Below are 19,456 nucleotides of genomic sequence, written 5' to 3'. Positions count from 1 at the left end.
CGTCATTGTACTTCAGGGGCTTATGGTAGATTCCTGAGATTGAAGCATTTGAAGACTCCTGTATGCTTTAAAAGCCAACTTCTGCAGGCACTTAACACATTTTAAATGCATCTGGAAACCACTAATTGCTGTGATCCCATTAGAAAATTCAGGCAGTTCAGGCCTGTGGGAAACATGAAGCCAGCTTGTCTGAATTTTATGAGTTTCTATTTAATTGTAACAATAAGCAAAAAAAAAAAGTTTGTTTGTTAAAATGATCTTAGGATTAGTTTCAGCTATTGGCAAGCTGTCTGTACATAGTGTGGGAGGGTGGCTTTTTTATTTTGTTTTGTTTTCAGCTTGTGACAGCTGTTTAAAAGTCATCTGTTACCACCATCGTAGCCAGTTACTAGATGAAAGCAAATGCCTTTCAGGACTGTTGTAGGAATTGGACCACCAACTAGTAAGGCTATCTTTTAACTATGCAATATTGCAAAAGTGCCCAGTTTCTTTATATGGCACTCTGGAAATATTACACAAGCCTGCAGATGCATCGAAGGGGGAGGCAAATGAGGTGCTACCTGATAAAGAATGACTTGCAGTAAGTGCCTGTACTGTAATTCCTGGAAGATTTTTAAAATTTTAATTAATTAATTAAAATAAATTTGTAGCAAGTTTTTTTATTTTTTTATTTTTTAAAAGATTTTATTTATTTATGCATGAGAGACAGAGAGAGAGAGAGAGAGAGAGAGAGAAAGGCAGAGACACAGGCAGAGGGAGAAACAAGCTCTTCGCAGGGAGCCTGATGTGGGACTCTATCCGGGGTCTCCAGGATTACACCTTGGGTCGAAGGTGGTGCTAAACCACTGAGCCACCCAGGCTTCCCCTAGAAAAGTTTTTTAAAAATGCCTTAAGTGCCTTCTTTATTCTTAAAATTACTTTTTAAAAAGTACTAATTTCACAGAAGTTCTGAAATGACACATGGAGTTCTGGAGTTTCAGAGAATCATAGGATTTGGGACCTTGGAGAATAATCCAAGATTATGGCACCATCATTTTGCAAGAGAAAAAAACCAGAAGCCAGAAGAGGACAAATGATTTGGCTAATTAATGGTTCATCCAGGGTTAGATACCAAGCCATCTGAATTCACAGTCCATGATTTTCTATTGTTTTCTTTTCTTTTCTTTTTTTTTAATTTTATTTTTTTATTTATTCATGATAGACATAGAGAGAGAGAGAGGCAGAGACACAGGCAGAAGGAGAAGCAGGCTCCATGCCGGGAGCCCGACGCCGGACTCGATCCCGGGTCTCCAGGATCGCGCCCTGGGCCGAAGGCAGGCGCCAAACCGCTGAGCCACCCAGGGATCCCCTGTTGTTTTCTATCCAAACATTATACAGACAAAATTTCAAGTTTGAAATAAGGGGAGATCTCATTTTAATGCTAAAATATTGTAAGAGTAACATACAAAAATTTTACACGATGTGTGAAAACTCATTAAAGTATCATCTATTTTTTCTTTCTTCCTTTTTTTTTTTTTTTTTAGAGAGAACACATGTGAACAGGAGGAGAAGCAAAGGGAGAGGGAGAGAGAGAATTGCAAGCAGGCTCCTCACTCATCATAGAGCCTGACTCAGGGCTCAATTTTAGGATCCTGAGATCATGACCTGAGCTGAAATCAGTATCTGGACACTTAACTAACTGAGCCACCCAGATGCCCCCATCCCCAAAACTCATAAAAGTATATTTCTTAGGTAAGGACATTGTATTAATTGAACTAACTATGGTGGTAAACAAAACAGCATCTGGAGAGGGAAATCTCCAGATTTAGAATTTTATAGTTGAAGTTTCAGAGAGAAAACCTCTGAGGTAGTGAAAACATACAAGCTGGTATTATCTCAAAGGCATTAGCTTACTGAATGTTGTATTTCCTTTCTAAACAGCCTTTTCACATGCTGAGATTTTGCACTTATTATTATTCTACATAGAAGTCAAAATATTAAATAGTGATAATCAGAAAAGCCAATAGCCAGGCATATTATAACTTCCAATAGCTTATCCATTTCCACTGATAGAGATATTTTTCCAACGGAGCGTTGACGAAGAAGACAACCAGAAAAGGACACTGGGCAGTTAAAGGACATCTCTTTCAAGTAGAAGCAAAGAAAATCAAGCCAAGGACACAGGGCCTTGCTTAATACCAGTGCCTAATTTGTTTTAATCATAGGCAAAATGAACAACCTCAGAAGTCTCATAAGACTTAGCAAATATTTGCGTGTCTCTGAACATTATTTCCACTAATTACAAGTCAGGGTGACATGAAACTGTAAGATAAGAAATTCTGAAATCCTCTCATTAATAGTTTTTCACTGAGCAAAAGCACAAAATCAATCTAAAAGGGAAGGAATGGATTGCTAGAATTTGTATTGGGTGGTGTAGAGACATGAAAACAGGCAGGAGCGAAGCCGCTACAACAAACCAGCAGACACTGCAGTTAGAAATGCCAATTCCAGCAGCACACTGCAATTACCTCTGGTTATGGTTCATTAAATCTTATAAAATGTGTAATTCAAACATTTTTACCTTACTAACCATTGTAAGTATTTGAAACAGATTATAAATAGGACAATTAATTTAGACACAGAACATGACAACTCTTCATTATAGCAAACTGTATCTGAATACCGAACAATAAAAAGATAAAGGAAAGATAGGGTAACTCACCCCTCTTAACCTTAAGATTTAGGATTTAAATCATAACAGAAAGATTTGCAATTAAAGACTGTAGAAGTTAGAGTACCTGACTGGCTGACAGCATCCTCTAAGCTAAAAGCAAATATATTTCTTTGTTTCCATCTTTTGGCTACTTTCTTCTTCCTCTTCCTTTCTAAAAACTTCCTTTCCTCCTCTTTTTTCCCTCTTTTTAAAGAGCTTGTTTGTTGTTGTTGTTGTTGTTTTTCTGCCCAAGAAACAGCTGTTGCTTTCTGTTTAACTTAACCGAAAGATGTCCTGGATTCTTGGATGGATTTCAGTAAATCAATGAAGATCATAAACTGTTTGATTGTTTAAGCAGAAGTTTACACAATCCACAGTTCCAAAATAACCCAAATTTAGAGGGTAAATTAACTTTTGGAAGTAAACCAAGTTTTATGAGCTTTTGGCCATTTGTAGTGACAGCTTTTAATACACTTGGATTTCTAAAGTCAGATTCAAGGACGAAGACGAGTATTACCAGCCGTAGTCAACTCTGCAAAAATAGATTTTACAGACCTTGAAAACTTCATGTTAAAAATTACCGAAGAATTCTTCTACCGTTGTCTAAGTTTTTGTGTTGATCAAACTTATGCTATAGCATTGGGAGGTACCAAAATATATGTGTAATCAAAGGCACGAAAACTCTACTCAAAAGAGAAAGAACTTCAAGCTGACAAGGAATTTTTATCTATATAAGGGGCTCTTTTCTCTGGGACATATAATTTGGAACTTATTTTTTTTTTAAGATTTTATTCATTTATTCATGAGAGACAGAGAGAGAGAGGCAGAGGGAGAAGCAGGCTCTATGCAGAGAGCCCCATGCGGGACTCGATTCTGGAACCGTGGGATCATGCCCTGAGCCAAAGGCAGATGCTCAACCGCTGAGTCACCCAGGTGTCCCTAATTTAGAACTTATAATTCTTACCTAGAAACTCTGTTAAAAACAAACAAACAAACAAAAAACAAAAAAATAAACCAGACCTCTGTTTAATCCCAGTATCCACTTATACTAAATTCAAAATCAAGTGTGAACCAGATTCAAAACATTTTAGATGGAATGTTCTAGGTAAGCACTAAACCATTATGAAAATTATTATTCTTATAACATAGATATGGGTATAAGATAAATGTTTTAAATATTTATTTAAAAATAAATATTGTATAAGACAATATGCTTCCATACTTATGCTTACATTTAAGGAGATTTTATTGATTTTTTTAAAGAAATGATATTTTGGTGTCTAATACATTAAAAGAAAAGCTTTCTTATCATTCACATAAGAAACCTATAGATAGTAGTTGATCAGGAAACTGGTTAAAGCTGGGACTCACGAAGAATAGTATATTAATACTTTATTTTAACTTAAAATACCCAGGTGCACATCAAGTGGCAAGCTCTCTTTTCCAAGTAGGAGTCTACTGATGGTACTCTCCATGGGCTTTCTGGCCCACAATGAATCCTCTGTGAATTCTAGGTTTAGTTTCTTTACAAGGGAATTGGAATTTTAAGCCATTTAGGAAACTATCTGAAAACAATGCTTTTCGATCTCTATACTGTTCGTCCAATCTTTCATATTTGCCTCACCCACATCCAATTTAAGTTTGGCAACTCACCTTTATTGGATGTTTCAAAGGAACTCAAATAAACTTGCTTAGAAAAAGCAATTCTTTTATCTTTTTTTGTTCTCATGCATGATCAGCTTTTATAAATTTTATTTAGAGTGTGTAATTGGAAGAAAAATAAAATTGTCATGAATTATTTGGGGGAACGATAAAGGCCGATTCTTGGTGTAACATACCACTCAACTTTGGAGGCAGAAATAAGTGAATGTCCTTAGCTGCAAGCATTCAGTGTGCCTTGAGTACCAGTCTGTATGTTTTACAGAGAGAGTGGTCAGCATGGTTAATCTATGCTGAGTTGGTTAAGTGGAGGTTAGAAAAAGAGCAATAGTTCAGTCAGGAATGGGAAAACGCTGCAGGGTCAGGAAGCTAACATAAATTGGTGGCACGTGATGGTAGGACCTCTGAAGAACAAGTTAATGCATGTCCTGCCTAAAGGCTTTAAAATTCATTAAAAAAAAAAAGTAAAGTGAACAAACAAAACACAATCCTCTCTAAATATTTCTATTTACTTCCAGCAATTATAGAGTATATTTTTCATAACTTTTTGTAACTTCCAAAGTCTGAGCTTCTTTGATGTCAATATGCAGATACATCAACAGTTTTGAGTTTCTTGTTATTATTCATAAGAAAGAAATATATATAAAAAAAGCACCAGATTAGAAACTTTTTTTCTGGGCCCAGTTCCTAAATTAACTAGATGTGAAATCTTAAGCATAGTAATTATTTTCTCTAGGTTTCAGTCCTCTTCTGCAGAATCAAGGCCCAATTAGATTATATCTAATATTCCTTGAATTCTAAAATTCTATGACTATCACTGCCAAATATTTACTGTCAGCATGGGATGGTGACCAGAATCACTATTGGATTAATGCTTAAGGCAGAAGTCTAACATGGATGCTATTGTCTCCATGGTTGGCTCTCCTTAAAGTAGAATTAGGTGGCTCACACAAAACTTGAGAATGAATTGGGGAGCTAAAGGGCCAAAGAAGTGTTCTTTATGCTTAATGGTCTACTATATTGGCCAGTAAGAAATAACTTCAACCATTTTATAGGTTTTTTCCAATGCTTGCAAAACACTAGCAATAAATACTGTTCCTTCTTACCTGGACCACTGGAGCAGCATCCTAACATGTGCCTCTTTCCCTTGGCGCCCTTCAATTTGCCCTCCACATTGTAGGCATAGGGTTTTTTTGTTTTTCTTCTTCTTCTTCTTCTTCTTCTTCTTCTTCTTCTTCTTCTTCTTCTTCTTCTTCTTCTTCTTCTCAAAACCTTGTCATCTCTCCTCTCTCCACCCCCACAAAAAAACACCTTCATGGTTTTCCATTACAGTGACCAAAGTTCTTGTCATAGCTGAAGGGCTCTGTGTGTCTTAAATGGATTACTTACTGGATATAGGAAGAGATTGTTCTTTGTCATGTGGGAACACTTCTAGCATTATAAGATGTTTAACACCACAGGCCCCCAATCATCATGATAACCAAAAATGCTCCCTCCTCCTCATTGATCCAGGAGCAACTTCCAGCCTCTTCTCTATCACCCATAAGGTAATTTTGTTAGTTTCTTGAAGGAGCCATGTGCCCTTCTGCTATAATCTTTGAAGCAGTTGTTCCTTTTTAGATTGTTCTTCCTCTTAAACTAAATCTTTCCTGACTTACCATTTTATACAAATTCCTTTAATATATATTCTTAGAACTATATGCACCTTCCTTTTGTAGTATTTATCATAATTGTAATTTCCCTATTTTGGTGCGTGAATGATTATATGCTTAAGACCATTCTTCTCCACTAGACTGCAAATTCTGTGATTTTACACCTGTTTCATTCAATACTGAATCTCTAGCACCAAGTACAGTGCCTGTAATATGCTAAATGTTCCACGAACATTCAGTGAATTAACTGAAGAATATTAATTATGCCAGCAATTAGTTGTACGTGGAACTGTAACATTTTTTTAAGACTTATTTATTTTTGAGAGAGAGAGAGAGAGAAAGAGAGAGCAGGGGTAGGATCAGAGGAATAGGGAGAGAGAATCTTAAGCAGGCTCTATGTTCAGTGCACAGCCTGACATGGGGCTTGATCTCAGGACCCTGAGATCATGACCTGAGCCAAAACCAAGAGTCAGACACTCAACAGAACTGAGCCACCTGGGCACCCCAAGAACTGCAACATTTTTAACAGAAAACCTTGAATATGGTTTCCTAATAATACAGCAGCTCTGCCTAATTACTCTTTATACCAGTTTCTATGTTCAAGAAGCTTTAGCCTCACAGATCCTTATCAAAGTTATTGTACCTTCAAAAATTTTTTAAAAGAAAAGAAATCCACTTAGCCTAAAAACGGGAACTGTAAAATACTTCAGGTGATTATAAAACAACCTAAATTTACAAGCACAAAGCTAAGACTCAATTAAAATACTTCAGATAATTTCTAGTCAAAATTAGGCAAATGTTCAAGGGTTTTAAGAATATGATAATGTCATACAAATTAAGCATATGTTCTAGGTTTTCATTCATTTATATTCTCTAGCAGGTAAGATTCCTGTATCTCACAGATACTTAAGACCCTTTGATTGCAGTGTGGAAGAAATTGGAGGAGACGAAAATTACACACCACTCTCATTTACAGTAATGGCTTGAGGGAAATTAAGAATTAGAAAGATTTTGGCTATACATCGTTTGGCTAAACCAAAAGAAAGAAATACCCAAAAGAACTGCCGTTGTTTTTTTTTTTTTTTTTCCATTTCATATTTCTGAGAAAGGTGTCAAATGAGGGGACTTTTATCATCTATTTCCTTCTAAGAAGTCTTGTTTTATAGCAATAAACTAAAATTCTTTGCCATCACAGAATCTCTATTGTTCAATCATATCAGGCCACCTGCACCACTACTATATGGAAAGCTGACATCTGAAGACTGAAACTGGGGAAGTTCCTGAACCAGGAGTCAGGAGACCAAGATTCTGACTGAGGGCTGTCACTAAACATGTTTGTTTCTGGATGAAGTGTTTAACACGATTTCTGAAATGAGCCAGGATTGGACATTATAATGGCTAAGATCCCTTCCAGTATGTTGGTACTATGGAATTGGTCATCCTAGGATTATATATATTGCAATATCACACATGATGCATATATCTCATAAATTCACCAAATACAACCAAAAGCCAATTCTTAGCCTATAAAGAGGATTTTGTTGTCCATATAATAGTCCCTCATTTTGCAGCAAGACAAGCATGTGCTTACTCTGGGTATTTATCCAGCTTAGTTTGGGGAACTATTCTTAGAGTGTGGATTTCTACTGAAGAACCTCACTGAGGTTCCCTAAATGATGACTTCACCTTTCTTAACATGTGTATTATAAAGAGATTGGATTAAGAGTCGAGAGATGTGGGTTCAACTCTGTCTCTTACACTCAACTAGCTTTGTGACTTCTGGCAAATTATTTAAATTCTCTGAGCCCTCAATATCCTCATCTGTGAAGTAGGATAATGCTTCCCGTTTTCAAAGGGAAGAACATATGGATTAAACAAGAGATTGGATATGAAACCCTTTACAATTTACCTGCACTTCAAGGACACTTGCCTAGAGTTGCCTATTCCATACTTTTAGAATTGCCTATTTAGTACTATAGTAACAATCAGATTGACTATCAGTATGTTCTAAATAAATATGGTGAAATTTAAATCTTGATTAATATCTAATACTCACTGAAAGCCTATAGAGAAAGTGATTTTTTATGGAACCTAAATGTTATTATATATGTTATTATTTGTGAATATTGATTGTTCTGATAATCATGAAAATGTGAGTTTAAGAATGTGTTTTCGTTTTTAAGAAAATATGCTTCAGGTGACTGTATTCTGACCTACACTAAAATTTTTAACAATGGAAGCCATATCAGAGATTATACTGTCAAAATATTATTATTGTTTGTTATTATTAAAAGTAAGCAATTGAAAGATAAAAGGGATTAAGAGTACACTTAGAGTGATGAGCCCTGATTAATGTATAGAAATGTTGAATCATTATATTGTACACCTGAATCTAGCATAACACTGTTAATTATGTTTCAGTTTAAAAAAATAAAATATAAAAAAAATTAAGCAGTTGCAATAAATCTAAATACTCTTGACCACAAAGAAATTACCTTGGAATTTTAACAGGCGATTATCTCCAGATTAACAAACATATGTAAAGAACTATGCTATCTCAAGATGACTCAAACAAAAATAAGTGAAAGGCTTTAGTTATAATAAAAATTAATTAATAATAATTGAACTCAGCCTTGGGATTTTAATAAATGCTTTCTGTTGGTAATGAAAAGTTGAGATGACACTTGACCCCTAGGGGTTCAGCTAACAGAATCTGTGCTTTGATTTTTGCCTTAAAATTCAAGATCCTCTCAGACTAATCTTAGTCTGATCTTAATGTTTTTGGTTATATTTTTTGATATTTATTTCTCATTTTTAGATGAGCAACAGAACAACCTCTAATTAGAAAGTCATCTTATTTTTTGACACATATTTAGGTAGGATGAAATCTGTCTATATCGAACACCTTAAAGTTGAAAATCTTCTTACCCATTTTTTTGCATTTATTACTCAAATTTGATAGTTTTCAGGCTGCTCTAATGTTTTATGTTCCTCTCTACAAGAAAAATTCAAAAGGGAAGTACATTTTCCTTTTGTTTAGGCTGAACACTTTTTTCGGCTTAATTTAGTATCCCCAGCTGTTTTGCCTTTTGTAATTCAAAAAATGTAAGTTATCTTCCCAGAAGACTTTTGAACACCTTATTCTAGGGAAGAGTTTGTGAAAATTGATGATGTATTCTCTAAAGTTGAAGGATAAAAAGTGAATATGGCAATCTATTGAAAAATATACTGATATAAACTGTAAGTGTATACTTTGTTAGTCACCAGAACATAACCTATTCTATTTGTCAATACTTACTCGCATCAAAAGGAAACATTACACCATATTTGTGATTTAAGATTTAATTTAAAACTATTAAAGGGATAATTTACCTCCAAACATATTTCATGAATAATGCTGCTTAGTAGATTTCTTCTTGCAGAATTTATACAAAAGCATAGAATAATCAACTTTGATTACTTATCATAATAATCTATTAACTGTGTACTCACTGCCCACTGTGACTACTTCTCTGTCATCCAGGGTTTTTTTGCCTTCCTAGATCAATCAAAGGATCCATTTGTTGAAACTGTGTTTCATGGCCACTAGAATAATTTTCACCCATAGGTTGTCTTAATTTTAAAACCGTAGGGATATTTAATCTTGGCAGTGTTTTCAAATAAAAGTAATTTTTTACTCATGCTCTGCGCAATTTCAGTAGAAGGACATTTTAAAGTTTTGCCTCTTTCTTAGAGACTTGAGGACGTATGTGCGTAAAGTACGTTTCTTTTAGTCTAAGTCCTTCATCCTACATGAAAATGATATTTGAAAGGTCCAAACTGTCCCAGCTCTAACAGATGGGAAAACAACTGTAACCCACAGGCTTTCCTGTGAGGGATCCTCATTATCTATTCTGAATGAGGATACAAAGTTTAGAAAATGGTAGTTAAAGTGCTAAAAATCGAGCATTAAAGAACACTTTTTAAAAGTTAACAGTGAAAATGAGGCCTAAGGTTTTATCCTCAGCAGGAAGTATTCAGCTGACAGATCACTTAGTAAGCATCTTTGGTCTCCTCCCTGCCCTGACCCCCACTGGGCCTCACTGGTTGGATTAGGAGTCCTAACCCCATGGAGTCCATCAGTCAGGGGCCAAGGATCTTGACGCACTAGGCATAGAGATACCTGTCTCTCCTGTATTATTCCTATATTATTCCTTTAGACCTATATGCTTCAGATTCCTTTAACAGGAGGAGCTCAGCTTAATATTCAATTTCCCATGTTCAAAAACTATTATTTCTTCTTCATTCATGTGTCATTTACCTCGTTTAAATTGGGAAGTGATACAGTAGACACAAATTTCGTTGGAAAAGTTACACTGGAAGCTAATAATATACTGATTAAAATGTAGATTTAATGGAGAGAGAGAGTAGAAGCAAGTGGAGAGGGAGACAGAGAGACAGAGAGAAATAAAGGGAGGGTGGTAGAAAGGGAAAGGTGAAAATGAGAAGATAGGTTTCCCCTTATTTTCTGGGCTTTGGAAATATTTACAGTTCTGATTTTTTTTTAAATTGCCTCCAAAAAAACAAACAAACAAACAAAAAGATTGCCTCAAAAAACTGAGGAGAGCATATCTGAAAACTGAATTCACATTGACCCGTCCTACAAGTACTTACTTCTCACACATACTGTTGAGGCCCTGCTCAAGCCTTACACTACCAGGGCTAGGTATGTGGATGCTGTGCTGTTTAGAAGAGGGCTTTTGGAGTTTCTACAACACGGCATTACCTTGATTCCTAAGAATGAAGTCCCTTAGCATTCCACAGCAAGAAATTTTGTGGCCAAGACAGAAATTTCATGTTGCTAGATTAGTGAAACCTGGTCCTTATGCTCTGACACTTAGCCTACCTTTGTCCATCCCTGACTTTTACAATGAACTTTCCTTAGATGTCACTTTGATTATTTACACTTAAAATACCCCCAAAGAAGTTTAGTTTTGTCTTTCCTTTGGAACATTTGACTATTTGACTAAAACAGTCTAGTGAGTTTATATCTAGAAATATACTTTTTAAGACCCTTTGATGCCTCTCAATATGATTACATGGCACCATGAAGGATATGATGACTCTCTGCACTGATTATTCCTCAGTCAAGATTGTTCACCCCCGTAAGAGATGGAAAGGATAGTTAAATTATTCATACAAGTACTTCAATTTAGTTACTATTGACAGAATTTCTAGAAATAATAAAGTAAATAGGATAACATTCATATAGTTAAAGGCGTCATTTCAAAAGCTTGTTTATATGATGTGGACAAAGAAGCTATCTGGTAAAAGCTATAAAAATGCTAAAGGAGAACATCACACATTATTACATTTCATAAGTTCTATCTTCCCACCTGGAATACACGAAACCATATGCTAATTGCTATTATCAAACTTATAATCAATCGCACATGCCATTTTAATATGAAAACTTTAGGTATTTAAAAAAGAAATTAAGGTACAGCGAACTCTGGTAAGCAAGCAAAATGAAAGTAAAGGCACCCGGCATGTTACTCACCATGTTCTACACTGAAAGTCCCTCTCAGATCTAGGTAAGCATACTACAAGGTCTAACAGAGATGTGGAGAGGTTGTCTTTATGACTCTTTGAATCAAACAGTAACTAAGTGGTTTAAGTAGAAACATATATTTTGAAAGGTTAATCCACCCATACACAGGGAAACCCCTTTTTTTAAGAAAGTCACTCTGCTGCCAAGAGGCTATTAATATTCATCTCTCCGATACAAATACAACCACCAGATAAAAGATTCATAACCTATGTGAAAATACCACAGAGGATTCCCTCTTAGTCTCAATGTTGTAATGGAAACACAAGAAAACAACACACCTCATCAAGCAATCAGGAGTACTACAGGAAATCAACCTGCCCACTTAATGGAAAAGTTCTATCAGCTTAATAGGATCACAACACACAAACATAAAAGTAGAATTAGTATAATTTACTGTAAGGACCACATAGGTCACACACTCATTTCTAGGAATGTTCCTCTGTTTCATCTTCCTATTTCTTTCCCTGAGAGAGCTAGCACCCAGGTTAACATTTAAATACTCATCCTTCAAAGTAATTTAGAAATATGCCCACTACCTTAAAAAAAAAAAAAAAAAAAAAGTTGCTGAATTTTTTTTTTTTTTTATGTAGAGGGGAAATTGTATTTATAGTCTCTATATTGTTTCACTGGCACAACAGAATAGGAATTATGTATATTTTTCTCACCATACAAGAAAATAATCTATATAATTATTAGCAGTGGCAAACCTTTCTAAAATGATGAAAAAATTTGTGCCAGTTCAGGAATTAGATCATGGCAGATGAAGTACCCAATAGTAATCACTAGTGGTTATTTGCACCATTTTTTTATGTTGAAGTATTCATTCTTCAGGTAATCATGATGAGCTTAAGTAAACAGCAAAGAGCATATTGGCAATATGCTGGAGAGAACATGGGTATATCAATTTGCCTGTTTGACTGACTCCAGCTCTCATCACAAGGCATCAAGCTTCAGGAAAACAGACTTGACAATGTGAGTTAATGAGGATCCCACTTCTGTAATTCCAATTCTACAAACACACTTTTCAAAGTCGATGAATCACAATGGGACCTTCAGCATTATCTTTCTTATGACAAAATGCTATAAGTATCAGTCTTAGGTGGTAAATCATGAATGTTCATCATATTTTTCTTTATGCCTTTCTTTATGCCTACTTTGAAATAAATTTTCAAAAGAAAAAATAGTCCATAATGCCATGTAGCTTGTACATATACTCGACCTAAAAAAAAAAAAAATCTAAACAAAACTAGGAAGTCAACAATCTGTACTTAATCTGAGTTATTAAACATTTGATACAAAAATATCATTGTTATAAGGTCTCCTAAAGTCTTTTGAGTATTATCTTTAAAAAGTATTTTGAGGCAGCCCGGGTGGCTCAGCAGTTTAGTGCTTGCCTTTGGCCCTGGGGTGTGATCCTGGAGTCCCGGGATCGAGTCCCATGTCAGGCTCCCTGCATGGAGCCTGCTTCTCCTCCTGCCTGTGTCTCTGCCTCTCTCTCTCTCTCTCTCTCCCCCCCTCTGTCTCTCATGAATGAATAAATAAAATCTTTAAAAAATTTTTAATTAAAAAAATAAAAAGTATTTTTAAATTACACAAAATGACATTTACCCTGTTAGTTTCTTTCCATGTGAAAAAAATAATGTTTCACAAGAATATGACATTTTAGTGTGATACCAAAAAAGCAAGAATATGTTTATTAACAAATAGCAAAAGGTGATGAAGTCAATAAGGTGATGAAGTCATTCTTACAGGAACTGGAAACTAGATCTAATTAATGTCTTCCTTTGTTGAAATTCTTTTACAATTACAGAGTGCTATACAAATGCACAATGTAAATGCTGTCATTAAAACCTTCAAGTGTTCACAAAGTGTGTCCAATGTTGTTTGAAGCTATGCACCTCTTCATTTGATGACCACATAAATTATAGAATGCAGAAAAAGCACAGAAGTTTGTTTCAGAGTATACTGAAGTTTATGCAGGAAGGTTATTTCCATTAAAAACTATGGAATGGACAGTGGGGATGGTGATGTTAGTCAGTGGAAAATGATATAAGACATGATTTTCATTTACCCCATGAAATGTTGGAGAAAAAAGAGTTCATAAAACACAAAGACAGATCTTGTTACCTCCACCTGCACTGGAACTGTAAGAAGGACGCTGGACTCTGTAGAACTCTACCGTGAAACAAAGGTGTTACTCGTCCACAAAGCATTGTATTGCTTCTGGTGTACCTCTAGGTCACTTAAAATCAACTGGAAGAAAAAGCTGCTATTTGCTGACCAAATTATTTTTACAGTTCACAGAGTGTTTTGTTTAGTGATTTACCTTTAGGGAAAAACAAGGAAATGAGTTGAAAAACATTTTAATAAAACTTGAAGACTAGTGTCTAAAGTGATTGATCCAAAATTAATTTCACATGGCTTGAGGGTACAAGTGTCTGAGGGAAAAGGGGAAAGAAGGGGAAAATGAAACTAGTGAAGTGAGACAAGGCTATTGAGAGTTGAGTTGAGGGGGAAAAAAAGTCATATTCAGTGTTTTTTCCTTTATCCAGAAATAATACCAAGAGTATTTAAGAGTCTAAGGGAAGGAGGTTTCCACGCTCTGGGCTTGGGAAAGGGCAAATCCAATCTGCTGGAAAGATGAGCAGAATTTGTCACCTGGTAACAAGGCTCCCCAGACCTCAGCTGCGCCTTCTGGGCCAGCCCCAGGTGTCCTGGAAGACCAGCAAAGTGCTTCCACGTGCTTGCTTTCAAGACCATTCCAGGCCTGCCCCTCACCCTCTCTGCCACCACCTCAATTTCCCAACATTCCAGATTCCATTCCATGGGTGAGAATGGAGGTTGAATGAAGACGATGTAAATCTTACAGTTGAAGAATTCACTAAAAAGGCTTCACCACCATAAGGTTTTCTAAGAAATATGACAAAGCCGACCTGGCAATGTTAGTCCTGTTAAAGTAGAGTTTCTTTGGGAGTTGTTCAAGCTAGTTTGTTTCTATTCAGTGAGAGTTTTCTGTGGATTAGGGACATTTGATGGCTCTCCAGAGTCCTTCAAGGGGAGGCCATGGCCTCTTGCCAAACTTTGGTCCTTATTGTTTCCCTGAGAGAGTCAAAGCAGAGAGTGTATTTTTATTATAACTTAAGAACATCACCTGTAATGTTACTTAAAGGACAGAGATGGTTGTGCCAGGAGCTTCAGCTGGATGGATATCAAACTAGAAGGGTAATATGGCTTATACCTTACGGTCTCCCATCCCAGTTTATTGGTAATAAAACTTAGTTTTTAATTTGGTCTTTTTACTTCATAAAAAAATGTGTTTTTTTTCCTCTTGGATTCAAATTGTCATAACAATCAGGAGCATAGCTGACTTTGCCATTTGATGAAACCTCATCTGGATAAAAACTGACATAAAGAACAGATAATTTGTCATCATTTTGCAAACTGAATACTCATTCATAAAACTTTGGAAACTGTTATACTTATGATATAATGGTTAAATTTGATTTTTTCTCTGTTCTTTTTTTTCCCAATAGAACTATAGTTTTAGGGAATTTAGTAATTCTATACACTTTTGCTGAGTTTTCCCTCCTTACTGTGTGTGTGAATGCTTTTTAAAAATTCCAGTTATGGATAACCAGGGGCTAAACAACATATGATTTAAACCACTAAATTATCACATTTCTGCTTTTTCCGAAGGGCTGGAACCAACTTTTCTCTGAAAAATTCTGCCAAAAAGAAGATATATCAGGCAAACAATTAGGATGGACAAGGGGCATAAATCTCCTTTCTAAAGAGGATGAAAGAATGGATGAGAATCACGGATGTAGATAAATCAGAAATGCAGCTGTTTGGGACCGAAGTCCAGTTATCACTGTACGCCAGGCCCAAAGATGTGGTGATCTTTAAAAGACAACCTTAGGTGTTGACAAGTTGAGATGTCCCAGGAGAACTCTGACACTCAACCCCTTTGACTTTTACCCTCACCACAACTGCATCCCATCCTGTTTTCAATATACATAAATGTATTTTCTCAGCCAAATTCAGGAACCATACCTGTTTTCAACATTAAATTTGCTTTTGATCATTTCTATCTTACAGGAATTACCACCCAAAGAGCATTAACTTAGAAGTCAGGCATTCTGGATCAAATTCTATAAGATCAGCATTAAATAATTTACACATCCCCATCTGTGTAAAAATTTAGTTTGGGTATTGGAAGCCCTACACATCCTATTTGAAGGGATATTTTTCTTCTAGCAGTTTCTTGTTTTTAGATGAAAATCTAAAATGGGGAAATAACTTTTGATCTTAAGCTGTGATTTCCACCTTCTGTGACCCTTCTTTACAGTCAAGTGCCTTCATGTGATCTTCAGATCTTAACTCCACATCTACAGCATTGTGGGGTTTGTGCACTCGGGAATAGACAGGAACTTTGAAACTGTAAAAACAGTTACTAAAATGATTAGCTTTATGATTATTTTAAAGAAAAGTCATTTACCATGCTGAAGTTTGGGAGGGGTCCTCATTGTTTTATCCCAAAGGACTAAGAAGATTATATAACAAATGTAAAACTTTACCTCCAGCACTGAAACACAAAATCATTTTAAAGCTTGTATTGGAAATCATTTTATACACTAAGGAAAAAAATGCTGAGATCTGTTCATAAAAGTTTAAACTAAACCAATTCATTATTCTCCAGTGGCATTCATTCTAACAGCATTATTACAAATTAGATTCATTTCACCCCTAAAGGCTTCTATTCTTTTACCTAAGATTTGGACAAGGTAATGCCTAAAATCCCATCCCAGGTCAAAGATTCTATAATTTGGTATCACCCCAAATAACAAACAGCACATTTCCGTTTTGATTGGTTTTATGGTTTTTAAGGTCCCTTGTATAGTTGAGGAGAAAAAATATCAAAAATACAATCCTCTCTGTCCACAAATGTGTCTACTTTTAGTTAATTCTACTTGTGGAATTATATTAACTCATTCAGCTCTTGAACCAAAGCATTAAAGACCTAGAAGAGCTAAACTCTAAGCAAAATTAAAAAGTCATATACTTGAATGCCAAATTTACTGTCAAGAAGTAAGTAGGTCTTAGGAAAAACTGATCTCATCATGTTCTTCACTGTTCTGTGAAAATGTTTGACAGTAAGGGGAAGTACTTCTCTCTTAAGAAAATTTTGTCTATTTTACAAATGCTCAGGCTCCAGAAAGTCAAGCACACCCAAGGACTAAACATAATAATAAATTTTCCATTAATTTTTTTAGGGATTTAATTTATGCATTTGACAGAGAGAGACAGAGAGAGAGAGAGAGAGAGTATAAGCAGGAGGAGTGTCAGAGGGAGAGGAAGAAGCAGGGAGCCTGAGGAGCTCAATGCCAGGACCTTGGGATCATGACCTGAGCCAAAGGCAGACACTTAACTGACTGAACCACCTAGGCACCCCTCCTTTAAGTTTTTAATTACAAGTGTCAAACATGAGAATTATGCCAAGTTTAAGAGTTATAAGACTATATTACATAGAATGAGAAAAAAAATGGAGAAATAATTTCTGATATTAAGCGGTGATTTCCTATCAAAACACCATTTTCAGGTAATTTGCTGCATATTCCTCCAGTTTTTTTCTTTTCTATACATGTAATAATTATATTATTATTAGCTATAATATTTTGTTACTGAATGAAGATAACAAGTATTACTATTACTGGCAATAATATTTCTGATTGGATGATACTAAGAACACTTCTTATAATTTAATAAATTATATAGTCACTCCTTTCTCTACTAAAATGGAGGGAAAAAAATAACATATATTGAAGAGGTTTTTATGGTCATTCTCTTTGGTTTTTAAAACTGTGAATAAATGATCCATGTAATATAAAGAATAAACACATATGGGCAGAGCCCATTGCTGAAATTAAGCCAATTTCATTATAAAAATTAGCTTGGATAAATTTTAATAACTTATATTATCATTGTTGTGTTACATGGCAATTATAAATTGAGGCAATTCACATACATGAGTTTGATGATGATGATGACTGGGAATAATGACTAGCAATAATTTCTGATCATCTATTGTATATCAGATACTTTACAAACATTATCTCCTGGCTACTTAAAGTGAAGTCTTTGGACCAGCAGAAAACTTGTTAGAATGTCAGACCCCACCCCAGATTTACTGAATCAAAATCTATGTTTTAATAAGATCTCCAGATATGAGAGGGAATCTCATTAATGAATACTGAAGTTTGAGAAACGTTGAATTATATCATGTGTTCTTTATAGTGACTAGTAAACAACATATCACTAGTTCCCTATTCCCATGAGGAAAATGAAACTCAGAGAAGCAAAAGTGATATTCAAAATATTTGACAACTGGGTCTGGGTCAACATAATCATCAGCCAATGAGAGGGGAGACCTGAACAAGAGTAGGGGGAGACATCCAATATCAGTCCTGCCAAGCAAGGGCTGAAGTATCATCTAAGTAATCAGCATAGCTAGGATTCAGACCCTGGTTTGTGTGTCTCAGAAACATACTTTTCTCACTATCCCACACAGATTATTGATTGTTTCACAAATCAACCAAGAGTTTCTAAGGTCAGTTGGGATAAGAGGTAAATCCAAAACTAACCTGACTCCTTCACCATTTCCAATTTCCCTCTGCCCATTTATCATTTCAATCCCTTTTGTCCTACCTCTCTGCTTGAATACATCCAAGAGAGTCAAATGGTGTGGCGCCTCAGTCAAACAAACTCCAGTTCCCTTGAGGATGGATAAGGCATGACATTTACCTGCAAAGACCTTCTATGATATTGTGATTTATAATAAGAAGCTTATGTTTGGACTTTGTCCTCCTCTCAGGCACAGAGCTCTGGAAACCCTTGAAATTTCCTGAGGGATGAGAGCCATAAAGCTACCCTGTGTCAGTTAACAGAGTGAGCTTTGGACCTTACCTAAGCTTGCCTGGAGAACCAGTGGAATTTTTCCTTTCTATCCTTGACCTCCAGGGAGGGGAGTGGGGCTGGAGGCTGATTCAATCAACACCAGCCAATGATTTAATCAATTATGCCTCTATAATGAAGCTTCCATTAAAAACCCATTAAAACTCCATTAAAAAGGATTGGTTTGGGAGAGCTTCTGTGCTGGTAAATGTGTGATTCTTTGGGGAAAGTGGTATGTTATGAGAGATCATGGAAGCTCCACAGTCTTTCTCCATACCTTGCCCTATGCATTTCTTCTATCTGACTCTTCCTGAGTCAGAGCCTTTTATAATAAACCAGCAATCTAGTAAAATGTTCCTCTGAGTTCTATAAACTACTCTAGCAAATAAACCAAGGTTGACGTGGTGGGAACTTCCCATTTATAGTGTGTCAATCAGAAAGACAGGTAAAAACCTGGACTTGGGACTGATGAATGAAGTCCAAGGAGGGGGTTTTTGGAACTCCCAATCTATAACCTGTCTTTCAGAAGCATATGTGGCTATCTGGATTTGCAACTGGCCTCTGAAGTTGGAAGTAGGCGGTCTTGTGAGACAGAGCCCTTGACTTGTGGGATATGACACTATCTCTGGGCAGATAGTGTCAGATATGAGCTGAATTGGAGGACACATTGCTGGTATGACAGAGAATTGCTTGTTGTGGAAGAAAGCCTCCACACATTTGGTGACCAGATGTGCCAGAAGTGAAATGTCCTGTGTCAGCGTGGTAGTAATATAAAAGTAAAGGAGATACAACAGGAGAAAGACTCACAGGTGGACAAATGGGGTGTTCTCTATTACACCTTCCAAAAATGTAATGATTTTGCCCTTCGGACTGCTCTTCTCACAATAAAAGGTTATGGAACATTTCCAGTGA

At 35.9% G+C, this 19,456-nt stretch overlaps 1 protein-coding gene and 1 long non-coding RNA gene across 3 annotated transcripts in view; one reads left to right on the top strand and one right to left on the bottom strand.

The window, feature by feature from the left end:
- TNIP3 (TNFAIP3 interacting protein 3) overlaps nt 1–14,377 on the bottom strand; it is a 103,137-nt gene extending 88,760 nt beyond the window's left edge. Inside the window, exon 1 of one of the 2 annotated variants that reach the window (XM_072788553.1) lies at nt 14,252–14,377. In XM_072788553.1, the coding sequence (XP_072644654.1) occupies nt 14,252–14,353 (102 nt within the window). In that variant the 5' untranslated portion in view covers nt 14,354–14,377. Of the gene's footprint in view, nt 1–11,542; nt 11,621–14,251 lie in introns of those variants that run through there. The other variant, XM_072788554.1, reaches the window with a different exon arrangement.
- A 30-nt stretch (nt 14,378–14,407) lies between these two features.
- Nucleotides 14,408–16,277, top strand: LOC140612065 (uncharacterized). The gene is made up of 2 exons (XR_012013384.1): nt 14,408–14,534; nt 15,290–16,277. It is a non-coding gene; the product is annotated as an uncharacterized lncRNA (long non-coding RNA).
- The last annotated feature ends 3,179 nt before the right edge of the window (nt 16,278–19,456 follow it).

The sequence above is a fragment of the Canis lupus genome, chromosome 20 (assembly GCF_048164855.1).
Source record: "Canis lupus baileyi chromosome 20, mCanLup2.hap1, whole genome shotgun sequence".
Taxonomy (NCBI): Eukaryota; Metazoa; Chordata; class Mammalia; order Carnivora; family Canidae; genus Canis; species Canis lupus.
This window is presented reverse-complemented; position numbering and strand designations above follow the sequence as displayed.